Source organism: Antedon bifida, chromosome 3 (assembly GCF_963402885.1).
Source record: "Antedon bifida chromosome 3, ecAntBifi1.1, whole genome shotgun sequence".
Taxonomy (NCBI): Eukaryota; Metazoa; Echinodermata; class Crinoidea; order Comatulida; family Antedonidae; genus Antedon; species Antedon bifida.
The window spans coordinates 18,763,870-18,784,476 of record NC_136228.1 but is presented as its reverse complement, the minus strand read 5'-3'; the positions used below and the strand labels follow the sequence as shown (position 1 = coordinate 18,784,476).

Genomic DNA, 20,607 nt, shown 5'->3' with positions numbered 1-20,607 from the left:
TTCAATCAGATGACGTCATGATCGATAGATTCGTTACACTTTTCTGAATTTTATAAAAATTGTTTTGTGTATAAGAACACAGTACAAACGTTGAATTCGCCATAAAATGAACACATTTAAGCTGGTGTATTTACTCAAAATTGTCACGCAGGAAAAAAAACAAAAAACAAAGCCATGAGAAACAATAATATTAAGTTCGAAGTAGGCATGAAGTAAATCTACAAAAATTGTTTAATAGAACACATACTAAAATCAGGGAAGAGTTAAATTGTAATTTAACTCTCCCCTTGTAAAACAGACGTTGAATTCATCAAAAAATGAACGCATAAAAGCTGGTGTATTTACTCAAAATTGTCAAGCAAGAAAAAAAATAAAGCCATGAGAAACATTTATATTAAGTTTGAAGGTAAGTACTGTATGTAGTAACTCTCCTAAGCAAAGGATTTATTGCTAGGCCTACTTATGCAGTGATTCGCCGGCTACTACTGTATGTACTATATTTTCTGCTTTAGTAGGCCTACATTTACTATGAACAAAAATTGGAATCAATACCCAAATTGCACGAATAGGCCTAAACATAACAACTCTGAAATAAACACAAAAAGACAACTTTATCGATTGAAACGGTCTGGTATTGTTTCTTCATTCTTTATAGGCTTTGTGTGGATACAATGACCAAAAACTGTAATGTAGGAGCCAGTTAGGTAGTTAATTTGTAATATATTGTTTGTTACGCATCATATTGTTCCATCATGAATAATACATACATTTCTGTCTTTAATTCTCAAAAAGATTTCATTAATTTTCATTAATTCAAATTGATTATTTTGATAATGTTTACATAAATCATAATTACTCATCTAACCGGAAAATTCCTCGAATCAATATATAATACGATCCAATGACAACACTCTGCTTAATCATGCGTGATATAGTGTAGCCAAGTGTAAAGTTATAATGCCCATACACGAGATAACTACTAGTTATATTGTAGAGAACATGTACAATATATAACAATATAGTTATGTAGAAAAAAACGACTGTTGTGGCTTAATAAGTAAATTTTTTGAAGGAGCAAAGTAGACGTTTTATTGGAATGTGGCGTCGATGAACAACATTGATGATGATTACAGAAACTACAGAAAACATATGTTTATGTAAGTATTTATGTACTGTGTAACATATAATCATGGAGAAATAAGTTAGGAAGGAGTAACATCGAGAATACATCAAACGAATAGGCCACCCCGCCGCTAATTGGATTATCTGACTGTTACGTAACATTTAATTGCCGTTGATCTGTCGCTTGTTAGATTTGAGCATGCGCATATCCATTGCTTTCATGTGACGCGTCATCAAGCGAGACTCGTTGTTGATGCTGATCTACACACGCGGCGACCATACACACAGCAGAAGAATAATTATACCACACTCGATACATTTTGTTTACGCGTTTTATTTATCATTATGGATTTTTATGAATTGGAGGACGAATTGGAACCCGGAATTCTCGAGGAATTGAAGTTTGCCAGCGAACATGAAGACCTGGAAAATGGTATGCTAGGTTAAAACTAGGCATTGCATTTAAGTTTAGTAGCTAGGCCTAGTTACCTGAACCTCTTCTCTTTTAAAGAGGCCTCGTCTGCCCCGGCCCACTCTAGGCTGTCTACACGACCGGGTTGATTGTAACAACGATAATTCTGAATTCGTTCGTCCTCTCTAGGCTAGGTAGTATTTTTGTAGTTTTTCTTTCTGTACGCCAAAAATTAGCCGCCCGATTTATTGATAGGTCTAGCTAGGCTAGGCCCTATAATCTATCCATCCATGGATTTCCCCCTATAGGAGGCCTAGGCCTAATATATCATTAATTTTATTGCACAATCATCAATAATGCATCATTCATATTATTATATTAATTATGAAGGCACGATTATCATCTGATGCAACCAACTCATCTATGACCTTGTCAAGACCTCAAACCATTAGTATTAGTATTAGTCTGTATTTTTTAGATAAATTATTATTTTTCATTCTTATAGGACAACATGAGTTAATTTTCAATTTTATTATGCTATTTAGGTATGGATGTTAGTGTAGGCCTACATCCAACTACTATTACCGCAACCCATCAGAAGAAGGAAGTGTCAACAAACCCAGCCAAAAACCAATCAAGGAAAAAGAGTAAGGATTTTGAACGAATGATAACATTTTATTTTGAACATTTCATCTTTACTATATTAAATGCATTCTCATCATTTATTAAAACTGTTGTATGCTCAATAATCTTTCTTTTCTGTATTTTCAGGCATCAACCGACCCTCCAATAAGTTTAGTGAAGATGAAGCTGTCAGCAGGGTTAATGAATACGTTGATGCTGCTTTTACCATGTTAGCGAACGATCCAGTATACAGCAATGACTTGTATCCAATAGCTCGTCAAGTGAAAAAATTGGCAAATGATCTGCAGAAGCACTCAAATACAGTCATTATAAAAACATTTTGGGAAGACAGTACAAAATTACTTTGGAAGGTAATAACATCAGGAAACACAAAGAAAATGAAACCAGAAGCTGATGAGATGATGTGCCGGGCATTTCACCAACACATGTGTACAAGTTTGGGAAGGTGGGTCACCCTGTTAAAGGAGCTAAATGTCAACTCTGATGGGCAGCATGTAAAAACACTGAACCTATTTTTGCAACGTACAATGTTAAGGTTAATTCTAAATGATAAGCATAAAATAGATTTGCCACATGAGGAAACGGTAACTGACATCCCACAGTTGGATGTTCACACAGAAAAGATAATTCGGTACGTTGCCGGTTATGTGCCTTATGCGCTTGTGAAAAGATTTCGAAAGGGTAAAAGTAGTACTGCCAGAGCCTACTGTGATGTGCTCACTAAGTGGCAAGTGTGTAGTACCAACGTAACCCATTCCTTCTACGACTATTCCAAAGAATGGATCGACAAACAAAATAGATCAGGTTTGTTTGTTGTTGATGATGATGTATATCTGTTTTTTAGAAGCGTTGAAATAGAAACAAGGCAGCATTTAGCTACAAATAAACTTAATACGATGTTAAATAGTAACTATCTGGCTGATTTGTATGACCGTATTATCAATAAGGAGAATGTTCAAACTTTCTGGTGCAGAATAACCAGAGATACACTAGGTGACAATGCTTCTGCTCAATTATTACAAATTGTAGTTAGATACTGGTTGAAAATCAGAGCTAATGCATTCCTCAAGGTATACTTGAATTTAAAGAAGGAAAGCGGCAAAGTTTCAAAAAAGGGTGAAAAATCTCTCAGAAAAGAATTGTTGTAATATATACTATTTTGTGTGTGTGATGAAATAAATAACGACAATAGCTAAATTAAATCTCAATTGTATTTTGGTTGGTTCTGAAAAGAACCGTTTGGTTTGAAAAAGTTTGCTGATCATAAATATCATTTATGCATTTGGTGTCTTCTTCCTTTGAAGAGGTGAGTCATCAATAGTTTGGTCAACAATTTGGCTGCGGCAGTTGCCTCTCCTGGATGCCTTGGAACAGTTCGCAGCTACATACAGTGCATGCATATTGTGGCCAAACTGCATTGATGTTGGGTTTGTGTTACTTCCACCACATCCTCTCTGTTTACTGAAGTACTGTTCCAACGGATCTTGATTATACTTCGCACTTAGAACACACTCTACCCCTGGCAGGTCCAGTAGTTTTTTAGTCAACTCTACAAACGAATTAACTGTTGATGGCAAAGAATAAAAATTAATATACTTATTATTAATTCATTTTTAATATACTTTGTCACTCTTGTGATGTCAGAACTTTTGATTAATTATTAAACAAAGTCAGCTGTAAAAAAAAAACGAAATGTACTTGCTTGTTATCTCAAGTCCATCAAGTGTTGCGGTGCTTAATAACATCCTCTTTTTTACACTCTTCTCTACATCTTCAAGCGCATTCACCTCGTCTTGCCATTCTTTAAAGAAACCCAGGAAGTCATCTTGCAACCACTTAAAAACATCAGAACAAAAAATAGTGGCAATTATTCCTTCGATTAATACAAAAATTATAGATATTTCTCAATGTATATCCAAATGCTAATTGAAATTGAACAAAAACAATAATAAGCCCAATCATGTCCCATGTTCAATTTTTTTTAAATTTTCTATTTAAAAAAAATGTACCTTAAAACGCCAGTCATCTTTTGTCCTGTATGGCTCCATAGCTGGTTTTCTGGATCGTTTGCCTTGGAAAAAACTAGAGACATTAAGGCAATCAAAAAATTGGTCTACCATTCTAACAAATTTGATAGTGGATGTCATGTCATGTCGATCCATAATCTCCATTGCATTTGCTGTCGAATTGCTTAACACCTGAAAATATGAAGAAAATAAAAAACATTCATGAAAAATTAAATTACAGAATTGTTTGCAAAAGAACAAGGGCTGAACACAAAACTTGCAAGTAATTACCTGTGCAGCCAAGTATACCCGCATTCTCAATGATGGAGTAAGGTGGAGGTGTTCATGCGTCAACTTGTGGAGCATCCTCAGCCCTGGACATGTGTTCTGCAATTTCACATCCCATTCATAGGTGTCAAGAAAATGACTCCACTTGATGTCTTGTTTGTTATACTTTAAATGAAGAACATTTTTAGATTTAGAAATAAGTAAATATCATTTTCAACATGCTATAATGAAATTGGTATTTTCAATGTGGTGTATGATCATACAGTACTTACATGAAGATTCCGTGTCTTGTTATTGTAGCCAGAGTTCTCTACATTGTTTCGAAGCGTCTTTATTAGATGCGGCACATCACTGTAGAAAAAAACACTGCGATCTGGGTCTCCCTGATGCGATGTCTTGAAGACAATGGATGAAGTGGTAGATGATGGTGAATGCAGTCTGTAAAACTTCCTGTTCGGAGTGGCACCATCAGAAACCATCGCATGAACTACAAACCCAGCTACTTCGATCATCTCAACAGCTTCCCACATTGCCATGAACAGATCACAACTAGAAGCTCCAGTTGTTGGATAGTAGGCAATTGGAACATGCAGGTTAGAAAACAAACCCCGGATCATCAACACCAGAACATGTGAGGCAACTGGGATTTCTTCTTCACCTCGACATCGCCGCTCAAATGAATGCATCTCATTGGCTAAGCTGCCTACATCTGTTGATCCAACAACTTTGCCAGAGCTTTGTGAAAAAACCAATCCTGATTTTATCTTCATTTCATCAAATAATAGCACAACATGTTTTTGCAATTCATTACCTTCTTCATATAATTTGAGGTCTGTTACAACTCTACTTAACATCTCATGGCAAAAACCAGTTGTCACACCAGCAAAGTGGCTGTAGGGTTGGAGTGTGTTTGGATGAGGCAGCGTCATGAATCCACTTTCGCGAATTAAATTATAAGCTGACGGAGACTTGCTTTGGATAGCAATGCACCAACGTAAAATTGCCGGGTGCCAACGCATCTGCTTTCCCTTGCCCATAGATGCCAGTTGCTGCTCCCACAAAAGCTTTGCTGACGGATATTTACATAATAAACTCTCAATTTCAGGTTTTCCCATTTCCATTGTGTCTTCCATTAAGTGAGCTGCATTTTCAGAAATTAATTTGCTTTCTAGCATGTACATCTTGGAAACTTTATTCTCAAGGGAACCACTCTTTCTTTTCAACCGTCTGTAATTACATTGTAATGTTGCTGCTTTGTTCTGCAGTTGAGAATTTGATAAATACTTGTTGGCTACCGTCAGTGAAGACTTTTCCTTGCAGGAAGCACTTCGCATTGATGATAAATCCCCACGATAAATTCGGCAAACTGCGCACCGCTTCAGATCCTCAGCAATTAGCAATTCACAGTCATTATGTCTAATGGTGTTGCATAAATAGACATCTTTTGGTGTTATCCTTATAGGAATCTGCCCTTCTGGTCCTTTTCGTCTCTCTATCAAATCTAAATAATCTTCATTGCCTGCACAGATTTTAGCACTCCTCAATATATCACACAGCTTGGTGAACTGATGTAATGGTAATTTTTTGTTAAAGACTTCTCCTAGAATAGGCTGTGCTTGCAATACAACACCAGCAATGACAACTCCCCATGTCGAATCACTGTTGACTGTTAACTTGATGACAGCATCACCAGTTGGTGAAAGTCTAATTATTAGTAATTCATCTTCATGTGGAAACAAAGAGACAAGGCTACATTTTTCTGCTTCCTTTCTGTAATCGTGAAGATTGGTAGGAATCTCCCCATCAGTCATACAAGACGCACATTGAGAATCATTGAATTTTGCAATTACAATATTGCACACTTTACTGCGGTCCTTGCTGTGGCCTTTCTTCCACCTTTTCAGTTTTTGCACACAGGAATAACAAATAAATGGTGGGTGGATTTCTGGATCATCATTATCAATATCTAAGCAAAAACATGACTTGATTACAGACTTGAACGCGTCCTTTGTATAAGGTGAACGATCTGAAGGAATCGCCCTGGAAATTCCACAAAGTCGACAAGTAGGTTTCAAACAAACACTGTGTCCTGTCATCGTTCTCTGAAAACAAGAGCAATTTAATTTAAATGGCGAATGATGACCTAGAGTTGTTGTCCTAGTAGTAGTACTATCTAGGCTAGCTAACTAAAAATAAATACCTGCTTTTTTTTATTGTTAATGTTATTGAACATAGTCTAATTAGGCCGGCCCTAGATAGTAGTATTGGTATTTTTGGCATAACCCTAGGTGGTAGATTAACATTACCTCTATGATAAATAGTACATAGAACAATAGGTAGGCCTAGGTCTAGCCTAGCTAGTAGGACTAGACCCTAGCTAGGAGTCGAGTACTTTAGTCCTAGCCTAGCTAGTAGTAGTAGTAGGCCTACGAAAGTAATTATTTTATGGCTAATGTTAGTTATTATTTATTGGTTTAAAATTTAAATCTAAGACCTAGCCTAAATTAAACATCGAAACAATAACTGCCCTAGACCTAGCTAGGCCTAAGTAATACAACGACCGGTGGACCAAAATAACTACGACCGGTGGAACTAACTCCGGCTATTCGGTTCGGCGGTCGGACAGATTCGATGCTTTTCAATTCGTTGTATGTCAGCCGGACACCATCGGAAACTGTCATGCAAGGCATCAAATGAAAGCTACAGCTTTCCTTTATTCATATAACTAAAACTTAAAACTCCAGTACAAAGGGAAACTATTAAAATACGTGTTTGTTTCGTTGTTATATTCAAAATAATGGAATACTTACAATTGAAGAAACAAGTAGTTATTTTTGGTTGATTTTAATGATTTAATGACTGGTACGTTCGCAAAAAAATTCGGAATCCGAATACATAAAACACGCATGTGAATCCTTGTTGACAATTAACTGCGCATATGCAATGTGTTTTTTGTTCGTATTTATGTACTCCACTGTTAGTTAGACAGGGTATAGGGGTTGCTACTTAGCGGCGAGGAGCCTTGTGTGTAAGGAGATCGAACCGAGATAACGCGGCGGGCGGTCGCAGTGCAATTTAATAGGAGTCATTTGACCATGTAATGTGCTTAATTGGATTAAAATCCATGCATTACATCGATGTTACTCCTTCCTAACTTATTTCTCCATGATATAATCAATGGGACGAGGTATTGATGCTCGGACAATTTTAACAAGGGGTGATAACGAAAAGTCAAGGACAACGCTACGCTTAGAAAAAGATTTTGGTATGTAAGTATGCCTTCAACGGTTATCATACTATAGCTTTAATTATAATATATAAAAATACTTTTATTGTTTTTGACTACAACAAGAGGATTTATTTAAGAGTCGTTGACACGTGGAAGAACAACCTCACCTTATTCGGTATTAGGCTCAGATTGTATACAGGTTATAACAAAAATCATAATTGATAGAAAAAATATATTGTATTTTATTCTATAACCTCTAGTATGAGGTTTATCACAATGGTGTGGAATTAGCCCATTCAGGTTTATAAAATAATATCAATTTAGACCAAAATCACCACTCGCTAATTGCATTCTGTAAAGATGGTAGCGTTCAGTAGGTAGACCCTGTCCAACATGTTAACAAGCAGGAGAGGGGTTGACAACATAAGATTTGGGGATACAATTCGTTCACATGGTAGTAAACCACAAATAGAGTCAGAGACCACGATCTAATGTTCAATTAAGTATGAATCTAAATGTTGTTGGATTGCCTTGATTTGTTATTGGATGATGTGTTAAAAATCATCGTTAATATAAATACAAATTATTTTTGTCTTTGACGGCGGTATATTAACTTTTAACTATTATACAGTAAACGATTAATAAAACCTTTTTTACTTTGCCCCTAGCCTTTTGTGGGCTGTTGGGGCACCGTAGATGATATAACAACTCTCCTCCTCCGCATTGCCCTGTCCTCCGCCATCCTCGGTGTCTTATTAGGCCTATTAGTCAGTTGGTCCATTCTTTGATGTGGTGTTTCTGTGGTCTTCCTCTTTTTCTCCCACCTGGTAAGTCCCTAGCATGATTGTTTTTGCAAGTCCAGGTGATCTACTAATGTGGTCGTACTATCTCATCTTTCTAATTTTGGCAATGGAGAGGAGGTCATCATGTGTTTCGATGGCTGCTCTTACTCTGCTTCGGACTTCTTCATTGTTATTCGGTCTTTGTATATACGAAACCCATTTCTCATCTCAAAGGCTTGGATTTTTCTCTCTATTTCTAATAAAATTTATTCATTAAATTAAAAATAACTTGTTTATTTGTTCGTGTTTATTCATTTGCCTTTTCAGGATTGATGTATAATAAATTCGGATTTATCTAGTTTGAGTTTAATTTATCCAATTTAATCAAACCGATATACGGTTTATACACATGGCCTAAAGCACTCGAGACGAACCAACCATAATTGTAATTTGAAAAAACACTCCATATGAGATACATTTGGCAATCGTTATGATCGGCTGAAGAACCCAAAGGCGCTGAAATATTGCGTTAATATAGAATCAATCAAATGTTAATTGAGTAAAAAAAGACGACGAGGTGGATTTCAATGAATGAATCGATATTGTCTTTTAGTGAAAGGCTTCCAAATTATTGTTATTACTTGTCATACGCATAGAGATAAATAAGTAAAGACCATGTCATAAGTATGTCATCAATAGCATAGATCTTCAAATTAAGTATGATGGAATATTCTTCCGTACTTTGCAATGTATAGTTTTTAACGCTTTTACATCTTACAGTACCGTTCATAACGCGTTGTGAGGAATTTGTTTGGCATTTGAGCGCAAGTTGTGCGAACCACACAGTACTGCTTTAGATTATATAAGAAAAAGAGATGATAACGTTAGGAAAAACCGAAGATGTATTAAATTGTATGGAGCACAAAACCGAGAAAAAATGTTTTGCCCGAGCGTTTGAAATGCAGTAGGCCTATAGCTAACATTGCGTGTTCCGTTTCACGGCACGGCCGACCAATTATGATTTCCCATTAACTACATGGTGCTGTCTTCCGGTCCGTGAAATGGAACAAGTGTGAATGTAGTGTTACCATTATTTTATAACACGGCACCGTCTTCCGTTCCTTGAAATGGAACAAGTGTGAATGTAGCTTTACCATTATTTAATAACACGGCACCGTCTTCCGTTATGTGAAATGGTACAAGTGTGAATGGAGCTTTACCATTATTTAATAACACGGCACCGTCTTCCGTTATGTGAAATGGAACAAGTGTGAATGTAGTGTTACTATTATTTAATAACACGGCACCGTCTTGTGAAATGGAACAAGTGTGAATGTAGCTTTTACCATGATGTAGGCCTAATAACATGGCACCGTCTGTGAAATGGAATAAGTGTGAATGGAGCTTAAGTAGGCAGCATGTTAACTTATTTAGATCTACGGTACGATGTATCATAAATCATATTAATTATTAGGCCTATGTCATTTGTATCATAATTTGGTTGTATGGTTTATTGATTTTGGATCGTATTTCATATTATTAATATATATGTATATGGAGTTTTATGGATCTTTCTATCTATTGTTACAACGTATTTTATATTTAAATTGGAGAAAACCAAATACTGTACAACACATGAATACAGGCGTATGTTATTACAACGCGTTACTGGCCCGTTTACTGAGCAGTAACAGCTGCAGCACAACAAGTGCATTCGTTCCTACCAGTAAGTAGGAATACTTTTTGTTTTGTTTGTATTAATAGGTAAAAATACGTTATAAATTCGTTGAAGGACATTGTATTATGATGGTATGTAATATAGGCCTAGTGGCAATTTTGTACGCCGATATGGCAACCATCGAGTGTGTGCGTGTGTGTTTTTCGTCATTCATTGTAGTGGTTATTGCTTTAGCGCATTCCAAAATTCCGGAGTTATGGGTACAAGTCTGCCTTTGACAAGGCCGATTCAGGCTTAGGTTCCATGTAAGTAACACAAGTTCTATTCTAGCTTCAGTTCACGGTTCACTTTCTATTACTAAACACGGATACAACATTGTATACCTCCATTTTTACACCATATACTCACTTAATATCATGAATCATGACTTTCGTTTTGGAGCCAATTTACCTCCTGTCACATAATTTGCATATTTGTTTCCGTTCACAAACATATTTACTACGTTATTGTTGGTGTGTGAACACATTGCTGACGCGTTTCTATAACGCGTTTATTCTTAGGCCTACCTTCGTCCTGTCACAATTAGCATATTTTGTATCCGTTCATAAATCTATTTAGTGGGTTACTATCTGTATAGGCCTATACATTAAAATCTTAAAATGAATGAAATAAATCTGTAACGGAAGTTGAACTCAGTGTGTACCATTCTGACGCGTTTTATTCTGTTCGTCTTTTATTTCCGTTATTCACAAACGTATTTACGTTCATTGTGAGAATGATTATGTGTACTCAATGGTCAGATGAACGTGCTAGGCCTGAGCCTACCGTGTACAGAAACACCTTCATTGACGCTTTATCATAGAATATACGTGTAGGCCTATACGTTTGTTAGATACCTCAACACTATCTTCTTGGATTATAATTATGGACATTTTGTTTCCTATTTTATCTTTTTAATTGTTCTGTCATTACTATTGATAAGATCACGGAACGCTCTTACCAAAAATTCCGGATAAGTGGATTATCTTTTCATGAGGTGTGTATTAAAGTATTCATTTCATCTAGTATGAATATTATACTTTATGTTAAGAATAGTTGTTTTTTAATATAGTAATGTATTAACATGGTTCATCCAGATAAGCTATTTTATAAAAAAGGAGAACAATTTGCTGTAAATATATAAATCTCAAATCGGCAATATACACCCATATATAATAACATAATAGCTTTTTCACTAATACGTACGGCCTAGCAGATCAACTAATACATTTTGTCGATATGAAAATGAATTTATCTTCGTTTTTTACTTATAATTGTAATTACAATTGGACTCGTTGAAAGTTCGTTGATTTTGTACAAAAAAACCAATAAAATAAATAGATATCGTTCTCGCATTCACCCTCATTTAAGACATTGCTGAAGAATACTCTGTTTAATTACCTTTATGGGGCTGTGTGTTATTGGACAATGACGTACTATCCATTGAAATAAAACAAGGATTGTGGTTGGTAAGTTGTATCAACGAGAAATGAATAATGCATATTATGGTTAACGATTCCTTATCGGATTATTGCAAGCTCATCTGTGTGTTTTTGTTGTCTTTACAAACAGGTACATTATGTTAGATTTGTAACATCAACTTGCTTCGAAATATATCAACATGAATCGTTTTGTTTACGTGTACATTCTACTTGGAGGAGTATTCTTATTAGTGACATGCGAAGATAGGCCTAATTGTACTCATGAGCCAGATGCTTTCTGTCCAGTATTAGAAGGTGATATCTACATTGGAGGTCTCGTTAACATCCATCGTGTCACCGTCGTGACGGACAACAGTTTGACGGAAGGACCAATCAAAGAGAAATGCTTAGATCCTTACGATCATGGAATGTTTACTTCTTTATCAATTTTGTACGCTATTGATGAAATAAATGCTGGCACATTTTTGGATTTGAAAAATGTATCAATTGGTTACATGTTGTCTGATGGTTGTCGGTCACGGAGTGTTGCCCTTCGTGGAGCATCCGATATCTCAACAGGTGAATGTGGCATTAACGAAACTCCTATCGCTATTGTAGCAGATACCTTCTCTGGATCTATAGGCCCAGTAGCTAATTATTTCCAACTTACGAATACACCAGTAATAGCTGTCTGGGCTACCAGTGTTGAATTTACTGATACAAACCTTTACCCAACTTTTTTTCGAACTGTACCGAATGATAATCACCAAGCTGATGCTTTGATAGACATTGTCCAAAGCTTTAATTGGACGTGGGTAGGAGCATTAGCAACGGACGAAAACTATGGACGATTGGGCATTGCACATTTCAGGGAGGAGGCTGAGAAAAGGGGGATATGCATTGCTTATGAAATGTATCTTCCGACAGTTATAGATACTAAAAGCGTGACAGAGGCTGTTGATCTATTGATGAACAATCCAAATGTAAAAGTTATCATTACATTCATCAACAGTGGATACGAAGTCGCTAAGATTTTCAAAGAATGCGACAGACGCAACGTCAGTAGTAAGTATAGGCTAAACCATTATTCAATATTTTACATAAAAAGATAACTTCACTGTTTAGTTAGCAGGTATTGCTCGAGAATAGAAACCCTATTTTTCCATCGATATTTCATTCTGCTCTGCTGTATGTCTGAGTCTCATTTTGATACATATTTATGTTGTAGTCAGTTTTACTTATGTTAAATTGACAGTAGGCCTACGATATTGGATTTAAGCCTATTATATATTTGAAGAATGAAATTGCAATTAATACTCACAGAAATATAATGTAGAGATGTTTGTATTCACCAGACATTGTGCAATTAGTAGTTTTTATGATTAAGTTCGTGTTAGAAATAATATAAATTCTGTATAAATATCACCTCATAAAATTCTGCATTGAATTGTTCATAATATTCAGCTTTATTGTATTGGATTCTGTCAGTTATTTTTTTGTTAGACCATAATTAGACTAGTGAAATATCGATTTGGTCGTAATAAGTTGTCTTATTATCACATCAACAGATGACAATGAACATGATGTGTCTTTTTTTTAGGCATTATAACCAATATAATCATCTACCGGTTTTGTATGCATTTAATTTTTCCATTGGGCCATCGAAGGACATTTAATTAAAGTTCCAATTAGTCTAGAGATAATCTGAAATATACGGAACTACATGTATTTTAAAACATATTTCTACTTGATCATATCAACGAAGTATATTATTATCAACTTTTAATATAATTTTTAAAAATGTATTGTCCCAAACACATGAAAACAAAATTTCAGTGGGGACCGGTTGTCCGAGCAGGGAGAGTTTTCACTCTTTGCTGGTCCGAGCGTCCACACAATGTGATTTTCTTTTATTTTTCTATTTTTTAGAGAAGATTTGGGTAGGTACAGATGTGTGGATAATATCAAGGATATTTGCTGATAACACATATTACAACGTCATCGATGCAGCGTTTGGTACTTCTGTTGAGGAAGTCAGGAATGAAGATTTTTGGAACTACTTTCTTTCCCGTACACCGAATAATACAAATATCAACTTTTGGTTCAATGAATTCTGGGAAAAAACGTTCGATTGTAGTTTGTATTCAGAAAACCGTACAGTAATGAATCAAGAATGTTGGTCGCATTCACTAGAAGAAAAAGCTGATGAATTCAGAACTTATATTGATTTTACAACGTATAATGCCGTGTATGCTATTGGTTATGCCATTTATGATATCATTGAATGCAGTCCTCCAAATGGTTTGCTGAAAGATGGACTTTGTCCAGATGTTTCTCAACTTGAGCAATGGCAACTCATGCAGTATCTCAGAAACGTTAACTTTACTCATCATATCAAAGATCGTCAATTTATGTTTGATGAAAATTATGAAGTGTTGGCTCGCTACACGGTTTATGACTGGAAGCGTACTCCAGAAAATACAGTTAAAATTGAAATTATCGGAGAATATGATAAATCTGCTGAGGATGGTAACTACTTACGAATGAATAACTCAGCCATATTATGGGATGGCGGTACATCTAAGAAGGTAACATTTAGATTTAATTTCATTATACCATACTCTGATCCTTGTACAACGACAAACAATGATTGGATTGATTGATTGATTGATTGATTGGTATGAATGAAGGCAAATACCAGGAAAGATGATAAAAGAAAGCCTTGAAGAAATAGTATTTGAAATTATTATATTTTTCAATCACTATAACTTTGTATTACCAACTACTAATGAGTTTTGTTTGTATGAATTAAATTAATTAAATATTTGCATACAAATTATAATCAAAAAACTAATTTAACAAAGATCCAGTAATCAATAATTATACAAAGATCAAACAATCAATTTGTAAATCTTAGTTGCAATTAGCAACAATTTAATTATGGTTTTAAGTTGCGCATGTTCTATATATGCATATGGTTTGATGAGATAACTCAACATTGTGCTTGTATAATGATTAAACGTTGCCTAATTAAACTTTCTAAATGAAATGGTAATTTTATTGTATACATGTTACAGGTTCCAACCTCCGTCTGTAGCCTACCATGCAAGCCTGGAACCAGGAAGCTTCATGACACAAAACAGCCAATATGCTGCTTCGACTGCGTTCCTTGTTCCTCAAATACAATATCAACTAATGAAGGTAAGGTAACATCTATAGGGTTTCAAACTCCATCAGTATTTTTCGCACCGCACCTTTAGGCAGTTATATTCAAGAGGACGGAAGCATTTGGAAACTGTATCACGCGGAAGCTTATAGGCCTAGTACTACGGCTGGAGAAATGGGTATTTGGAAACTCGGACTGGGCATGTTCAAACCCCAAAGCACATGGAGATGAAAGTCTATGAAATATGCAGACAGTAGTAGTAGTTCAATAAACAATGTTTTCACTTTGGCTGCCAACGTAGGAATTTATCATCAAATAATGGTCAAATCCTTCCTCTATGGTAAATAGTTTTGGCGAATGGTGCGTGGGGAATAGTGAATCCCTGGTGTGTATAGATGAAAACTTGTTTGATTAGTAAGTAGGCCTACGTTTGTCGGCGCCTGAACGACGAAGGTTCCTCCTTCCTTAGACATTTTGTTTACAGGAATAATGGGCTATGTTGGTCCCTATCCCGGAATATTCACAGTACTATTAGTTTAGTTTAGGATTATAGTTTTGTTATATACATCAGTGGGTCATGGACATTGTTATGAAATAAAAGTTGATTGTTTGATTGCGGATTTAATTAATTGATTGATAAGCTAAATCAACTACAGAAGGAAATGCGCAACATCAAACAATTATGTATTCATACCTTGCTTTATATTTAAATAGAGCATTTCAGACTATCTTTTACGTTACACAAAATGTTTACTAGGTCTACTGATTGTTAAACAAAAATAAGTGATAATAAATCGTTATTTTTCAAATTATTAAATAGAAAATCAATGTTAAAAAAGCACATTTGAATGAAGAAAGAACAATAATTAAAACTGTTAAAAAGTCAAGCGGCGTTTTTTTGTAAGATATATTTTTTCTTGTTTAACACAAGTATAACCAGGGGAAGAGTATTCCCTGGTATAACCACTAATGTTTTTAGCCTGTAATGTATTCTGTAATGTGCTGTACTAGAACTGAACACACATTGTATAAAGGAATTGAGAGTTATTTTGTGCTTGAAAACTTCAATCAACAAATCAATCAATTGATACAAACTGAACATAAATGAATAATTAACCAAAATGGATAGGTAGGCCTGCAGCAAAAACAATGATATTAAAACTCTGTCTTACCCTTAATTTGAAAGCTTGAACATACTCCTAGTTTGGCAATACACACATTTGTTTGGTAAAGTATCAAACTTCGGCAAACTGCACAAAACTAGTTTGTAGAAGTTAGGTCATGCACTTTCTTTGCAAATTTCACTGACCTTTGTGGAGTCAGCGAATCAGATCAAAGTATTTGTATTCATTTGATTTTGCAAGTGGAAAAGCTATAGATTATGTAATATATAGGCCTATATGATGATAATAAGTGAACTTGAAGTTGTGGAACATACTTATTCACTAAAAAAATGATACATTATGTGAGAAAAGATGTATAATGATAAAGTGAAACAATTATTTCCAAAATTTAAAATAAACGTTTTGTCTTCTCAGATCAATCCGAATGTGACAAATGTGCGGAGGGATATTATTCAAATGATGAAAACACTGAATGTTTGTTGAAGGAATTGGATGTTTTAGACTGGAGCGATCCTGGTGCCATTGGTTTCCTCGTCTGGTCTGGTGTCGGCTGTATTCTTACATTCATCACTATAGCTATATTTTACGTGAAACGAGAATCGGAAATTGTGAAATCTTCATCACGAGATCTGAGTATGATTCTACACGTCGGAATCGTTTTCGGTTTTCTTTCTCCAATTTTGTTTATTATGTCGCCAACGGATACCTTATGTCAGCTACGTATTTCTATTTCCAGTGTTCTTGACAGTCTTTTATTGTCCGTGTTTCTAATAAAGATTTATATGGTCATACAAATATTTAATCGCGGGAAGAAAGGCAAAACTATGACAAACTTGAAAATTAGACTGAAAAGGTATCGTCTGCTTATAGTTTCTATGATCACCGGCTTTCAGATTTTGATAGTTGTTCTGGCCTTTTTTGCATCACCTGTAAAAGTGGTGAAAGATGTTACGTCATCAACGAAGACAACAATAGTCCAGTGTGACACAACCCTAATAACATTTATGTGGAATGACTTGTTCAACTTAATTCTGATTGTAGTCTGTTTCGTGTTCGCATTTCGCGCGCGTAAAATGCCGCATAATTACCACGAAGCCCGCTTTATATCCGTCGTCATGACGTTTTGGATAATAATCTTTTTGGTATCCATCACCACTCACTTGTTTACTGTTGGGAAATTGCAACCTATAATTGCTATAATGTTCATACTCATTTTATACACTCTTATTTTAATGATGATGTTCTTACCAAAATGTTATCTGTTAATCGTAGCTCAAAGTAGGCAAAATAGCGAACCCCCTTCACCAAAAGCGGTAGTGGTAAAAAGCGGCCATCGCAACTTTGCTACATCAAATGAAACACTCTCTCGTGAATCTGGAGTTCAGGATTGTAATTCATCGCATAACGAATTTAGTACACATCTATAAACTTCAAATGTTCAATTGGAAAGATATACTGATGAATCAGATAATATTGATTCGAGAAACCAAGGAGTAAGAAGTGGCGATAGCCTGGAATTAAATAAAGTAACTGTGCTGTAAGCTAAGTTCCCCACATAAACGTTACTCAATAGCATGTGCACGCAGGTTAGTCGACCAATCGCAAGCAATAATTTAGAAGATCAACATACTTGCGGCGTGTCCTAGTGGGAACAAAGCTGTAGGCCTGACATCTGAACTGAATATTCTATTCATCGCATATGATGTTTCTTTTCAATATGTATGCAAAAGAACGTGCATGCAATGCCAGAAAATTGATAAATGATGAAATTACCTGAATGGGTTGTTTATGGATCGTTAAATTATCACAAACGTTGTAGGCCTAAGGATAAGGAAACCGAATACATTCAAAATGCATGAGATGCCTACAATGAAAAATGGGTCTTTTGTAACTGTTATTTATTAGTATTATGTATATATCGATATCGTACTTATTAAGCTTCTCAGGTGTTCTGTTATTCAACATTAACTTAACACAGAAAACTAATTAATTGCATAAAATATGAATAATATTGCTATTGTGAATTTATAATGCCATGCTGTTAATTGTATGCATTTATCAAAAGCAAAACCTAATAATTAAACTTCATATTTAGATGAAGATTTTGGCCTGTAGGTTTGTATCAGTGAGGAGCCATTATCGAGATCAGACTGCGCCTTAAAGCTTCCCACTGGGACGGAACGTAAAGACGATTAAACGACCAATCACAACGCGATGGATTCGAACTGTCGCTTGTGATTGGTCCTTACTTGCAGCGTTGCGCTTTTGTCCTTGCGTTGCATTCTAAGGCGAAGCTTATGGGAATGACTATCTCTTGCGCCATTGGTAAATAAATCCTGGTTAGACTAGAACCAAAGGTCTTGAAATAAGAATTTTTTTTATTGTAGTTTTACATGTAGTTAATACTACTTTGGCCATGAGCAATTTCCTAGTACTGTATAGCTTATGAGTCAGAATAGGGAGATTGGTTGCTGGATTGAAACGTAAAACAATATGCAAATTGAAACTATATTTGGAGTATACGGATACAAATGTCAATCATATTTAATATACATGATAATAATTTATTGTTGTGTAAAACAGTAAAAAAATGTGTATTTCTCGAATTCTAGATTACGTCATTCTTTAAAATGCGGGTTGTAATCAATGTTGTTGTTTTGCTTGACATGGAAAAACAAACAATTGTATTCATATTTTATTATTAAGTGAAAAATACTTATTTAAAAAAATGTTATTTATGATAATTACTTATTCAATCATACCATGGAATAATATATATATTACTTCATGTTGAAAACTAAGTTTTTTTGACAGATTTCAGGTTTGTGAAACGTCTCCAATGCCCTTCAATCCTCCATAGATCACAGTAGTATTACGTACCTTATTCCACGTTGCACAATATTATATTGGGATTCAATATCGACTTTGATAAATGAACACTAAATGAATAACGGGATTAACCGTACTGTACTTAATCTCCGTCTTCTCTTGCGTCATAACGAATATCACGAATAATGAACAATTAAATACATATGATATCATTTTAATAAATAAATGGGTTTTTTAAGTAACACTTGACCTTAGCTATTGTAAAAAAACAAAAAATAGACCCACTTACGGAAATAATACGTATACGTATAAAAGGCAGGGCCTACCGTAAGTAATGCAACCTTCAACATTGCAGGATGTACGCATGGAGTACGTAAGAAGTCCTTTAAAAAAGTGCGGGTCACCACTTTCAAAATATATGTTCATATTACTTTCTTATCCGTTTATTAGTCTGTGAACAATATAGTAAAAACCAGGCGTTCAGTAATTGCTGTATTATGTACGGTATTAGCTAGACTTGCTTTAAGTCTTTTTGTTTATGTTAGTCCAACACTCGGCGATCCGATTTTTGTCTGAAAACTACAATGTGAGCTCATGTATTATACGTATGAAACGCCATAATGTGCCAAAATAATAATTTTCACTAATTTCGGTCTACTGTAGAAGGACGGAGGTCATTAATTGAGATCCGAAACCGGTCGAACTTAAACCTCCATGATTGGAATAGGAACGAATTGGTATCAACATAAAGTATATATAGCCTAACGTACGGCAGTTCCTTGTGAGATATAGGATATATTGACGTTCTGTTCGATTTTTTTTTCATATTTGTCGTTCTGTCATACTGTAGAATTCAATCTCAACCAACTTGGCAACGGCAAAACATTGGAATCACTATTATTTGAGCGACATTATTGCGTTTGCCCGGGAGCCAACTAGGCGTAAATTTAATTGAAATCAATATTTTAAATAATGTAATTCCCAAGTGACATACCGTATAAATTCACTTTCGATAATGTGTTGCGGTGCTAAAGTATCTGCAATAAAAGTCTTCATTATACCATTTGAATTATACTCAAATAACAGTCTTATTTCATAAGCAGTCATTAATAATAATCTACAGTGCTTCATGAAATATAAATCTCGGCTCATATTAACTCCCAGTTGGTCAGTTGGTGTATTTCTCTCTGAATAATCGAATGAATGCCTTAATGATTGACCAGCTTAATAGAATACCATAGTATTTCACTTAATATAATATCCTGGATTTATATAGCGCCTAATATAATTGTGAAACCTCTAAGCGCTGAACATTATTAGGCCTACCCCAGTCATTTTTTTGGAATCAAACACGTATGGAAACATACACCCATAATGCAGCTAGTAATCAGCGCAAAGTTGTGTCTTGATCTAACCGGGTACCTATTTGTACACCTGGGTGGAGAGAGGCAAACTTAAGTAAAGTATCTTGCCTAAGGATACAAGCAATGCAGCAAGAGTTGGATTCGAACCACGATCTCACAATCAGTAGTTCAACGTACAACACACTGCGCCACACGCCCTCACTTGAATGTCTGTTCTTCAAATTCATTATTTATAATAGAGTAATTCGGCACTTTAGCCAATGTCAATGTAGGCCTAAAGAGTTGTCGACATTAAAGTCTTCTCTTTTACCTACTCTTTTTTCTACTGATCAAAACCAGCATACACTCCAATACCATTGATATCATTACCATATAAAACCTTCTTCAAATCTGAACATTTTGGCGTCATTTTCTTCTGATCGCTGTTTCATGACCTTCATCACCATCGCTGTTTCATGACCTTCATCACCTTCACATCAAAATCGTTACAGCTATCACATCA

General features: G+C 35.2%; 3 protein-coding genes across 5 annotated transcripts; 2 read left to right on the top strand and 1 right to left on the bottom strand.

Moving 5' to 3' along the window:
• Positions 1-1,052: 1,052 nt before the first annotated feature.
• On the top strand, positions 1,053-19,506 carry LOC144837860 (extracellular calcium-sensing receptor-like). 3 transcript variants are annotated; one of them, XM_078693153.1, is made up of 5 exons: positions 1,053-1,174; positions 11,788-12,687; positions 13,552-14,210; positions 14,700-14,823; positions 16,327-19,506. In XM_078693153.1, the coding sequence occupies exons 2-5, from the start codon at positions 11,823-11,825 to the stop codon at positions 17,337-17,339; spliced, it is 2,661 nt and encodes an 886-aa protein (XP_078549279.1). In that variant the 5' UTR covers positions 1,053-1,174; positions 11,788-11,822; the 3' UTR covers positions 17,340-19,506. The 3 variants fall into 3 exon arrangements, with proteins under 3 accessions (XP_078549279.1, XP_078549280.1, XP_078549281.1); XM_078693154.1 differs by lacking the exon at positions 1,053-1,174 and adding an exon at positions 7,712-7,738 and having other exon boundaries at positions 11,774-12,687; XM_078693155.1 differs by lacking the exon at positions 1,053-1,174 and adding an exon at positions 10,174-10,210 and having other exon boundaries at positions 11,774-12,687.
• LOC144837899 (uncharacterized) lies at positions 1,212-3,381 on the top strand. Its single transcript, XM_078693219.1, has 3 exons — positions 1,212-1,555; positions 2,080-2,181; positions 2,306-3,381. Exons 1-3 carry the CDS (start codon positions 1,468-1,470, stop codon positions 3,325-3,327), a joined length of 1,212 nt encoding a protein of 403 aa, XP_078549345.1. The 5' UTR covers positions 1,212-1,467; the 3' UTR covers positions 3,328-3,381.
• On the bottom strand, positions 2,623-7,588 carry LOC144837862 (uncharacterized). Its single transcript, XM_078693157.1, has 6 exons — positions 7,284-7,588; positions 4,746-6,575; positions 4,477-4,638; positions 4,189-4,377; positions 3,882-4,014; positions 2,623-3,743 (listed from the first exon to the last, which is right to left on the bottom strand). Exons 2-6 carry the CDS (start codon positions 6,567-6,569, stop codon positions 3,454-3,456), a joined length of 2,598 nt encoding a protein of 865 aa, XP_078549283.1. The 5' UTR covers positions 6,570-6,575; positions 7,284-7,588; the 3' UTR covers positions 2,623-3,453.
• Positions 19,507-20,607: the final 1,101 nt, after the last annotated feature.